This window comes from Labrus bergylta, chromosome 16 (genome assembly GCF_963930695.1).
Source record: "Labrus bergylta chromosome 16, fLabBer1.1, whole genome shotgun sequence".
In the NCBI taxonomy this organism is placed as follows: Eukaryota; Metazoa; Chordata; class Actinopteri; order Labriformes; family Labridae; genus Labrus; species Labrus bergylta.
In genome coordinates, this window is record NC_089210.1 from 16238966 (window position 1) to 16251454 (window position 12489).

Here is a 12489-nt window from a genome sequence, read left to right on the forward strand (position 1 = left end):
CTCTCTCTGTCCCCACAATAAAGACACAAAAATATTAATGTATGTTAAATTCATCACATGAAGAAGTTGATGTACGTTTTGTTTGTTTCAGGGTTTGATCGCGGACGCCATCCCGGCTCTGAACCTGTCGCTGCAGCAGGTCAAAGAGCTCGCCCACCAGAAACGCTCCAACAAGAGAGCCCCGCCCATGGACTGGACCAAGAAGAACGAACTCTTCAGCAACCTATAGGACACCTCAGCTCACACATACACACACGCACACAAAAACAGAGACACACACACACACACACACACACACACACACACACACACAAAAACAAAGACACACACGCACACAAAAACAAAGACACACACACACACACACACACACACACACACACACACACACACACACACACACACACACAAAAACAGAGACACACACACACACACACACACACACACACACACACACACAAAAACAAAGACACACACGCACACAAAAACAAAGACACACACGCACGCACACACACACACGCTCATGTTTTATAGCTTACCCTCCATCAGAAAGACTTTTTTTTATAGTCGTGACACTAAAACAGCGTTTTCACTTTCGGCCGCAGAAAGAATCAAAGCCATTCTGTAAAATAAGTCTTCTTTATTTTACTCCTCATTTTATTTTTAACTCAGATATTTTACTGTTTATGTTCAATGTGCTACTAACAAGAGCGAGAGTCAGAGTCAATGACGGAGAAGTGGACCAGGTGTGTGTGTGTGTGTGTGTGTGTGTGTGTGTGTGTGTGTGTGTGTGTGTGTGTGTGTGTGTGTGTGTGTGTGTGTGTGTGTGTGGACCCTGACAGACCCTGCTGTGGAAACATGGAGGACTTTAATGAACCCTCTTCTCCCTCTCTTTATTTTAACATTTAAAACTTTATGACGTCTCTAAAACAACGAGAAGAAGAAGATAAACCAGCCTGACAATCAGCCATCGTTTAGTCTGAATGTTGTTGTTGACGTTTAAGTTATATTCACTCTAAGGTCATGTACCTCATCAACAGCAGGTTAAACAGGACTCAGTTGGAGCTTTCAATTCTTATTTTATTGTTATCTGTGATGAAGACTTCATGATCTGTCATAAACTTAATCTAAGCTTTGTTCTCCTGAGATAATGAAATAATAAACCTGTGATCTGAAGATGGAGGCAGTCAGAGGAACTGCACGCTCGGCCGTTCTCTGCACATCAAAGCTATCTCTCTTTTAAAGATTTCTTTTTTTTAGGCTTTTAATGGTTTTATTTTTCAAGACAGGATAGTGGACAGAGTCAGAAATCAGGAGGAGGGAGAGCAGGGGATGAAATGCGGGAAAGGAACCACGGGTCAGATTTGAACCTGTGCCCCCCGCTTGGAGGACCACAGCCTCCGTACATGGGGCGCGCACACTAACCACTAGGCTACCGGCGCCCCACGTCAGAGTTATTTCTGTGATATTTCAAACCGTTTCTGATCCCCAGAGCAGCGTCTTTGCTTTCCTTAACAACATGACGTCTTTGAAACATCTCTGTTGGCTTTAAACTGGAAAGAACTGTGTATAAAATGGATTCTCCTTTATTGTATATATCATATGTCATGTATATTTTTACTCTCCACTCTGTAATGAATCCCCCCCACTATTTACCTTCACCTCGTTTCAACACAAGATATCAACTCTTCTTAAATGTGAACTTCAGTCTATCAGACATAATTTATACCGTCCTCCTCGTGTTTCCACGCTCTCTGTGACGACCCTACAGAATATTTTTATTGCTCCTGTGAGATTTTTACACATTTCTATCAACGTCTTAAAAAACGTGTTAAAGATTCTTTGAGGTTATGAAACTCTGCTTCTTTAGCCTTCGTGCATTTGTCAAGGAATAGTGACTTTTTTTTTCAAGATGAATGAAGTATTTGAAATGTTTTTTTTTAGCTTGTGTAAGCAGTAAGACATTTTCTATACTGTAATAAAACCTCTCAACAATATGAACTGATGTCTTTTATTCACTTGTGTTGTGAAGAATATTTAACATATAGCGCCCCCCTGTGGCAGAATATCTCAAAGCCTTTTATCAAAGATTGCAGCAAGTGTATGAACATGAGCACCAAGGGCTGCACGGTGGTTCAGTGATTAACGCTGTCACCTCACAGTGAGGGGGTTCCTGGTTCAAATCCCCGTCTTACAGGAGCCTCTCTGTGTGGAGTTTGTTTGTTCTTCTGTCTCTATCCACATGTAAACAGAGAAGTAGCCTACATATGGATGAGAAGCATAAATATATATTGCACATGAGCTGTAGGCCTTTTGTAACACTTCTGGCCTCATTTATTTAAAGCAAATCACCCATCTTCACCCTTACAGTAATTTCCTGTCACATTTTTCAGCTCGTCCTGGTCCTGTCTCCAGACTGCGTTGATGATTTTATTTTCCTCAGGTCTCACAGAAGTGGATCATCATCATCATCAGAGAGTCTGAGCTCCTCTTCTGCCCTCCAACTTGTCACTGTGTCTCCAGCAGCTGTCTCCGTCTAATGACCCCGACCTTTCCGCTCCTTCATCTTCACAGCTCGCTGTCACACACATCAATGTGTTACCCTAACCCACCTCACAGCATCATTAACATAACTAGGCCCTGTGACGTTAACAGACATCAGGGGGAAATGAGGTCCCAGAATAGGAGGATTACAATAATACTTATTAATATTAGTTCTATAATAAATGGCTATATAAGAATCTTAATTTATCTACAGCTGGGTTATTAGAATCATTTCTTCAAAGCTGCATGTTTAAATAATAATTAAACAAATTAGATGACATAAAAGATTCTTTAATATGCACCTTTGTAATGCAAATAATTATAATTAATCTTATTATATTAAAATGTTCATATAATACCAACTCCTATAGAATGATTGCACCTAGACTACTTTCTTATAAATTATTGTTAAATAAAAGTTCCCCATTATTCTATAGATGTTCTTGAGAGGGTAAACTCAATATCACTGCATTAGCCAGTTACCTTAGCTTAGCACAGGAAGAGCGGGGAATAACTCACTTTCAAAGTAAAAGTAAAACAAACAAGCAAAAAAATAATACAAAAGTATACAAAAATAATTTATATCATATTTTTACTATAGTAAACTATATAATATATGTGAATCATTAAAAAAATCCAATAAAATAATGAAAAAAGCTAATACAAATAAATCTAAAATATGAAATAAATTGATAAATACAATTGAATAAATTCATATATCGAATAATAATTCTATAAACATATGGATATAATAAATGATAATACAAAAAAAGTAAAGTGAGTGACCGTTAACCTTGGCTGCTCGTTCTGCGATTTGATTGGTTGATTCCTCTCATTTCTCGTGACGTCATACGTCAGTCTAGAAGAACTTGTGGTCGACCTGCGTCAAGTAAGGTGTCAACCGTCACCCCAGTGTTTGAAGTAGAATAAATATTTGTGTTTAAAGTTTATGAGCTTATTAACGGCCGCTTTTCTGTTGTTGTCGCTAAATCGTTAATAAAACAGGAAGAGAGGATTACAGCGATGAGGATGCTAAATGCTAACATGGCGGTTGAGATCATGGTGCCGAACATGGAGGACAATGAAGACGATGAGGGAAGTCTGAAGGAGCTTCTTTATTCTGTAAGTCACCTACTTCACCTCAAAGTAAGGTTTATTTGCTGTGTGCTGAGGCTCGGGCCAACCAACGGGCTTGTTAGCTACATCAGCTAGCAGCTGCTAGCTAACTAGCAGAGTTGCTCAGTGCTGTTGCCATGGAAACAAGATAAATCCACTTCACCAGTGATAGCAGATATGTCTTTAGTTTTTCATTTCATATCTGATGAGTATTTTTTTACATTACATTAAATAAAACTAGACAAAGAGACATTTTAAGGACACTCTACTTTTTTTTAAACTTTATTGTAAACATTGACAATATTACGATCGTACATTCACAAACAAACATGTACGCTAGAGGTCGACAAAGAGGAAAACAAAGAAATACATAAAATAAAACATAGGAGGGTATAAATCTAATGATCAGCAGTTAATACAAATTTCAACAGACGTCAGGTTTTAGAGTGTTGAATCTGTTTTCTGTTTTGCTGCAGCAAAAGGGGTTTCCATATTTCTCTTATTCATTTAATAATTACTTTTTCAGTGTTGTACTGTTCAATCAATCTATCTATAGTTAAACAGAGTCAATTCATAACAAATGCAGGTAAATGACAATACTCGCTTTAGCCCAAAGACCCAGTGTTGATTGGTAATCCATCATGAGCACTATTAGCAACATTTAGGAAAGTTACAGTGGCAAGAAAAACTTCATTTTAAGAGGCAGACATCTTGGGCATAACCAGACTCATGATGAACATGCTGAAACTGTGCAGGGCTTGAAAAATGGGATAGGGGGAGATGGGATAAGATGAAGGATAAAGAATAGAGGGGGGGGGGGGTCAAACGATCCAGAGGAACCTATGAGACACGAAAGCTCAGGAGATCCCAGGAAAATATGATGTTCATAACTAAGATTTACAGATAGTGACTTGCAGTAATATGGTGTGAACTGTTACCCTCTTCATTTTACAACTAATATCTGCACCTTTCACTTCTTAAGTGAATGACCTTACCTTACTTACCTTCGTCAGGTCAGCTCATTGTGACATGGGGGTTTATTTTTTTTTAAGAGAGCCCTAGTCAAGTCTAGGGGCCAAGCAACACAATATTACCGGTAAATCAAGGAAATCAACACATAGACAAATGTGAACATAATTGTTGAAAATAAATTTGAGGGGTAACTATGCTTTAATTGTGATAAAAATGTATTAATTATGATCATTTAAACAGCAGGTAGAAATGTACCTCAGAGGGAAACTATTACAGTCATAATATTAGAACACTATTTTAAACTTTTACCTTTAAATAACAAGTTGAATCAGTTCTTCTATCTTCACCAGAGTACGTTTTTTCACTTGAATATCTGTATTTTTAATCAAGAAAAGATGTCCGTTTACTTTTGACATGTCTTCACTCTGACCAGACATGAGTTATAACTTTACTTCACGTGCATTAGCAGGCAGCAAGCCGTGATAAAAAGATGATGATACGAAGGATGATTGGGGATGGCGAGCGTGATAATTAGAATGATGAAGGGCAGGTGCGCTGAGCTGGACCTTCACAGCTTAGATGCAAACAAGGCTGGCTGCTTAGCAACCGTGTCTGCCAAGGGATCCTTGTAAGGCCTGGATCTGGGGTGAGACAAGGGGTCGACACAACTCTACCTTCAAATACAACCCCACACTAAAAATAGAGCAGGTGTGTGTGTGTGTGTGTGTGTGTATGTGTAAAAGACAGGAGAAAAAAAGGAGATATAGATACATGGAATAAATGACAATATGTGTACGGAGAAAGATGGAGGACAAGAAGTGTTGAAAGTGATACGAGTCATAGTGAAGGTAAAGTCTGACGCATTAAGCGAGTGGTGCGAAAAGTCTGATGTAATCCGAGCTTTTTTCTGTCTGTCTTCTCTGAGAAAGCTTCATCCCCTTCTGACTTACTTTCCTCACGCACAAACTCTCTCTCTCACACACACACACACACACACACACCCTATCTCCTTTTATAAAAATATCCAAGGACAATCCTCACTATTAATAGGAAGTGTTGTCAACTGGCTGTGGAGAAATGGGACCTCCTGTTCAGCTAACTATTTTCGCAGTCCTTTGTAGCCGTGACCCTTTACACTGTCAATTACATTCATTTTCCAGACCAATAACAACCTGTTTCCATACAGTCAGATAAATTCCTCTCTTCTCACAAATCCTTAGTTGTCAATTTCAAGATCCAACAATGTAAAACAAGTTTTCTGACTTGTCACAGCAGCCGAAGATGCATAATTTCAGCAGTTACCTATCGCCTTAAAAAGTCTGCCAAAGGACACGGGCATTGTTTGGGTTTTTTATTTCCTGCCCTGAGTGTCCATCACAGACTCCCACAGAGAATTGTTCCGGGCAGCAGTGATGGACTCAGTGTTATATTATTTACTTGGCTCCTCTTTCAGCACCACGCTCTTTTGGTTCCAGCTCTTGAGCGGTAATCAAGCTCCATGCATACTGCAAGTGATTTATAAGCCCCGAGTCGCCATGCAGTACCCCTGCCCTCAGCTATTCCCCAGGTTGCTTCATCCTGACTGCATGTACGCACACTGTGACACAAGAGGGATACAAGCTCTGGTGGTTGTTAACTACTTTGGTGTACGCCTTGAGACATTTGTCATTTGTTTATGAGCTCTTTTGAAACTCTATCAGAGGTAGCTAACCTTCCTCCTGTATTAGAAGTATGGATACTGGTGAAAAAAATGACTAACAGGAAGAAGTCATAGTACTAATACAAGGTTCAGGCTGGATGCTCACTACCACTTTTTACCTAATAGACTTGGACCTGTTGCAGGTCTCCTGAGGTGGCAGGGCATTTAGGAAACCCCTCCTCACACAGATACAGGAAATAACTGAGTGCCTCTTCTAAATGTCTGAGTCTTCTCTGTAACGACTCTCTGACAATGTGGTTTCACCTGTGTGTGTGTGTGTGTGTGTGTGTGTGTGTGTGTGTATTGGATTGATTTGAATTTGTATTTAAAAGTTATAAATTGATTACTTAATATGTCTATGGGGACAATTCATGTTTCCACTTATTAATGTTTAATTTAATAGTGTTTGTGTTCCACAACCGTGTGTGTGTGTGTGTGTGTGTGTGTGTGTGTGTGTGTGTGTGTGTGTGTGTGTGTGTGTGTGTGTGTGTGTGTGTGTGTGTGTGTGTGTTTGAACCCCAGGAATAGGGCTTGGGTTTGGACAGCACTTAAAGCTTAGCACCATTCCAGCTAAACACCTGTCACAAACACACACACATACAAAAAACTCTCACGCTGGATGCCCACACAGACACACACCTGCCTGGTGCATACCAAACACTGTCTGTCTGACTGTCTGTCTGTCTCAAACTCACACTTGAACACACTGTGACATACTCAGAAATGTTGACACTTGTGTCTGCAAGGTCACATTTCTATATCTCTCACATGGCTATGGCTGCACTTGTTTATCTGATTAGGGCTCACATCCATGTTGACCTGCCTCAAACACCCATCTATGCTGTGTGGGGGTTGTATGATCCATTTAAAGTCTTGTTGACAAATGTTGCTGATAAGTACTTGTAAATTGAGCCTGAAGCCTGAGCATCTGTCTGTGTTTCTAGGTAGACTCTTAGATACAGGTTTCAGAAATGGCTCCACCGCTAACACTTGGGATCAGTTATCAGCAAGTACGCCAGTCTAACAACTAACAGGTACTTAAGTAGCCATGAACACTTAATAATATAATGATTGTATAAAATTTGTGACGGAATGTCAGCGCACACTGTGCGACTCGACGACCTGAGAGCTCACACTGTACGAGGTAAATCAGGACAGAGCATTCACAATTGTCAATAGAAATATGTGTATTTCATTTGTCTCACTTGCACGGCTGAAATACACACACCAGCAAAAATGCTCTCACTTTCTCTCTCTCTCTCTCTCTCACACACACACACACACACACACACACACACACACACACACACACACACACACACACACACACACACACACACACACACACACACACACACACACACACACAGCGTCCCCGTTTAACACAAATGCACTAGCAGCTAAGTCATAATAAATAATCCCTGTCAGTTGGAGGTCTGTAGATATTTCCTGCCAATGTTTGTTTCTTGATAGGAGGGGGAAGACAGATTAAACAGGCATGTCTTCTGTTGTCTTGGTGATTTCAGACAATGTCTGTCAGTTATTGGCACAATCAGGAAATAAAATCCATGAGTCAGGGAATCAGCGCTTAACTCTACTCTCACTGTAAGAGTGTGCAGTTGTACAACCAATATTTTAAATGTGACAGAAAATCATGCGACTGGTCAGGGGCAGCTGATCGGGCCGTGATTGTCTCTCGTGCCGTGATTGTCTCTCGTGCCACAGTGTACACTGCACGACAGACACAATTAGGCTGAAATTCATCCCAACTTCAAAACCACTCAAGCTACTGTAGCCAATGATAGCTTACCTTGTTTGTAGGCCCTTAGCTTGTTTTTACTTTAGTAGTTGTCTTAGTCTCAGAATCAGTATTTAACAGGGAAAACGTATTGTTCAGAGATAATACCAGAGAGAGGGAGAGAAAGACTTGTTAACACTGTGTTGTTTCGTCCCCCACAACCTCCAGCCCTCACTCCACTCCTTCACAGTGGACTCCCAACATCTTGCTCTACACTCATCCATCATCCTGTCATTGCTGCTGTTTCTCCTGCCCTGTGCTCCCGGTCATCCCTGGCTTGCCCGCGCTCCGGCCCTTACATGGCAGGGCCATCCGGCAGGGGAGCCACAGGGTTAAATATACACCGACGCTCCAAGAATGACAAACTCCTGCAGCCAACCTGCCAGAGAGAGATGCACCGTCCAACACACACACACAATGGGCACATATGCTCATTGTCTCATTAGCATAAGTATTTTCTTTAACAGTTCTTATACATTAGAGTTCTCTCTATGGGCTTTATTCAGAAACTGCTCTTCAATTACTTTGGTAGGAAGACATTTAGAGATGTTAACACATACCATGAAATGATAGAAATGCGTTAAACCAAAACCAAAAACAAATACAGTAAAAGTCAAACTAAAAAAGAATATGCAGATTACACACTTTGTCTACAGAAGATGCTACAGATAAGAAAGAATAAGAAACTTCAAAGACGAATGAAGATCTTCTTTAAGGAATAGTTCAAAACATAGTTCTACATTTACTTAAATATTCCAAAGAGTTGTCTTTCTTGCAATCATTTAAATGAACTGACAACTATCTGCAAGATTCCCATTGATTGCACGACTTGCAAACGTTTAACTCAGCAGATTCACATTAAAACAACATTTAGGTTTCCAACCCTGAAGCATGAAATCAAAGAAAAATCTCCGCCATGGGAATAATGTGGATGCTCAATCTAATGGTTGATAAACATCCTCTAGAAAAAATGAAAAAAAGCCTGAGCCGATCTACTGAGCAGGAAGTGGCTCTTAATCAGTTTCTTGTTTCTCCTTGGACCAGCGAGAAAGGAAAGGGAGGGGTTAGTCTCAGTCTGAAAGTGACATAACAGAGCAACACGAGAGCCTGGAGTGTGTCCTCACTGCATGTTCTCAGGGACGCACTCACTTAAGAGAGTGGCCCGCCTTGGTTAACTTCCAGAGACGGTTTCTAGGCACGTGGCAGCAAAGTGATGAAGAGAGAGCAGCAGAGGACATGAATCCTAAGCCGCTGGCGCTGAGGAGAGCCGGAGATGTCAGGAAGGAGATGGTTAGGATGGATGGAGAAACAAACGTTAATTTACACCTGTGACCTGAGAACAGTTCACTGTTATAAAAAACAACAGAACTCAGGTTCACATTTTCAATGACAAAATGAGTGAGGGATATGAGCTCATTTATCTTGCACAGCTCATTTTGATTAGTAATCAGAGTTCTTAACTGTCCACACCTTATTAATCACTTATGAAATCCATCTGTTTTCAACATGCTGTTAATCCTGCTCTCCATGCACCAATTTGAAATCTCTAAGGAACCTTGTTAGTTACTTTGCTAAGCTCAGTGAGTTTTAGCTGAATTTGCATTGTTTATGAAATTGAAGAACTTCTGAGCCCTTGCAGCACAATCGCCTTTGTTAGCAACAGTTAGCAAACTGTAGCAGACTAGTAAAGCTGAAAGGGTTGCTATCAATCAATCATTTTTTTATTTGTATAGTGCCAATTCATAACAAATGTTATCTCCAGACTCTTGTCTAGACCGAAGTAGTGACATGAATCCGCCATGAGCCCAGCACTAAGCAACGTTTAGCAAAGTTACAGTGGCAAGGAAAATCTTTTCTCACAGTATTAAATGATTCCATTGTCATTTAGAAACATATTTTAACATGTTGAAACAGGAGAATCATCTTGTTGCTGCAGAGCATTTAAACTCTGCACACTCATCTGCACCTTCATGTAACCTTCAAGCCTCAGTGTAGCATCTGGGGGCTCCTCGCCTGCAGGGTGTCACATTCTCAAACCTCCCTGAAAGAACACCGAAAATTCTGCCATTGTGTCATGACTGCCTGCCCACATGCCCACTGCTCTATTTATACCAGAGGAGCACAACTGCTGCTATAGGTACAGTTACAGTGAGGCACTTCAAACCCCAGCTGCCCGGCCTCAGCTAATAATACAAAGCAGTATATATACATACACACACACACATGCACTAACAGACCCACCGCAGCTTTCCCTGCTGCTGCTCTTGGCCCTCAGCGTCCTTCCTCAAAGCACTTCCTGTATCAATCACAGTGATGAGCAGCCACAGACAGTCATGATGAGCCCACCTCCCACACTGAGCTGCCTGCCAACGAGCCCTCACACACACTCTCTGACAGAAACACACACACACACACACACACACACACACACACACACACACACACACACAGTCATTACATCACAGCCGAATCTGTCCCCGTCCCCGCTCCAAATCGTTAAACACAAAATCATTTGAGGGGGCCAGAGTCTGTGGTATAAAACTGCAGGACGTCTGCTGTCGAAAGGCCACAACAGGTTGCCCATTTTTTCAGCCTTGAAGCAGCTATACACAATGTGTGTGTTCAAGTGTTTAGCTTTCACTGTTTGTACACACAAAAGGTGTTGATTTCATGAGGCTTCATTTGACTAATTATTATTTCTAAAAACAACAAGCTGCTCGAGTGTTGATTAACACATATTCTATTAGGTATGTGTCTGCTCCGCTGATTCATTGATCGAAAGCTGCAACAATGGATCAGTTCTATGACAAAATAATGATTTCTAGTACTTTGTTCTTTGGATAATGGAGAAATATATGCAAAATGTGACAAAAAGTTCTCCAAATTATGCAAATACTGAACATTCAAAGACATCAACTTTAACTTAGAGAATGGTGTCAAATGACCGTCCCAGTTTCTCAGACATTTTTCTAGACAAAATGTTTCCTTAAATAATCTGTAGATGAATTCCATATTATGTTTTCCCCGATAGTGCACACTTACAGAGGGTGGCTGGATTTTGATTGTATTAGTAGTATAACAACAGTGATAAGTAGAGCCTGACAGATTAAACCACCAGCTGATATCGATAGACATTAGCCAATTCAGTGACTATCGGTATCGTCTAATTTGATCGCAGATTTGTGCAGATATCATTAGATTTAATCACCAAGCAGACAGCTTTTCTTTTGAGCATCACAGTTTTAAAGTAGAACTAACTTTTTATTAGTTCTATAAGGGCAGTGAAGGGTCGACAGCAGAGGACGTCCTGTTTCAGGATTACTGTGTCCTTTCCCTCTCGTGTGTGTGATATATCCCCGGACTTAAATATCCTTAAGTCAACAATCACAACAGGAAACATGACATGACAACCCTCCGTCAGGGAGAGCACCTTGAAAACGTTCAGGTTGGATAAGGTTAACCAAGATAAACGTATTATCCTAATAATCAGGAAGAATGCCAGCAGCATGAGTACATTTATTTTGTGGTTGAGGGAGGAAGAAGAATTGGTATATATAGTTTATTTAATGCAGAAATTAGTAAATTGTCATTGGACTGTTTAGGTGACACATTCCTTGAATTAAATATATTATTGTTATTTCAAAACTAGTGAATTGTGCAAGATGAATAGTTTTGCGAGAGTGTTTGTGTGTGAGTGTCTGTGCGTGTGTGTATGTGTGTATGTGTGTATTTAAGTGTGTGTATGTGTGTGTGTGTGTGTGTGTGTGTGTGTGTGTGTGTGGTGCAGCATTATCACTGCTGTGTTTTATTAGCAATAGAGCACAGTGCTTAGGATGATCCTCTGTAACCTGATTCCAAAGAGATTGAGCTAAATGTCAGTGAGCCACCTTGAGCTTTTCACTGCTGCAGCCACAGGCTGCTCGGGAAGCTGAGCTGCACAGGGCAGGAAGACACGAGCAAGAGGCAAATGTTGGGGCAGATAGAGAAGAAAGAGGATGATGCTGTAAAGACTATAACTGATCTCCCTCCAGATGTATATCTGCTTATCAGGGCTGAGTCAGACTCACTAATCATATTACTCTGAGTGAAGTTTGTCTCCAAGGTGGCGCCGGTAGCGTTGTTAGTGCGTGCAACCACGAAGCAGACAGCAAAGATTCGATCCATCCTGTGTCTCCTTTCCTGCATGTCATTTCCCTCTCTCTCTCTCTCTCTCTCTCTCTCTCTCTCTTTCTCTCTCCCCGATTTGTGACTCTATCCACTGTACTGTCTCTAAATCAAGAAATACCCCAAAATAAACCTTAAAAAACAAAAATCTTTTTTATACCCAGGTTATTCCATCCACTGCAGTGTAATCTTTACAAAC

At 40.7% G+C, this 12489-nt stretch overlaps 1 protein-coding gene across 1 annotated transcript in view; it reads left to right on the forward strand.

The window, feature by feature from the left end:
- Positions 1 to 1994, forward strand: part of nherf1b (NHERF family PDZ scaffold protein 1b) — a 31677-nt gene extending 29683 nt beyond the window's left edge. The window contains exon 6 of the mRNA XM_020651598.3: positions 92 to 1994. Within this exon, the coding sequence (XP_020507254.1) occupies positions 92 to 229 (138 nt within the window). The 3' untranslated portion in view covers positions 230 to 1994. The remainder of the gene's footprint in view (positions 1 to 91) is intronic.
- Positions 1995 to 12489: the final 10495 nt, after the last annotated feature.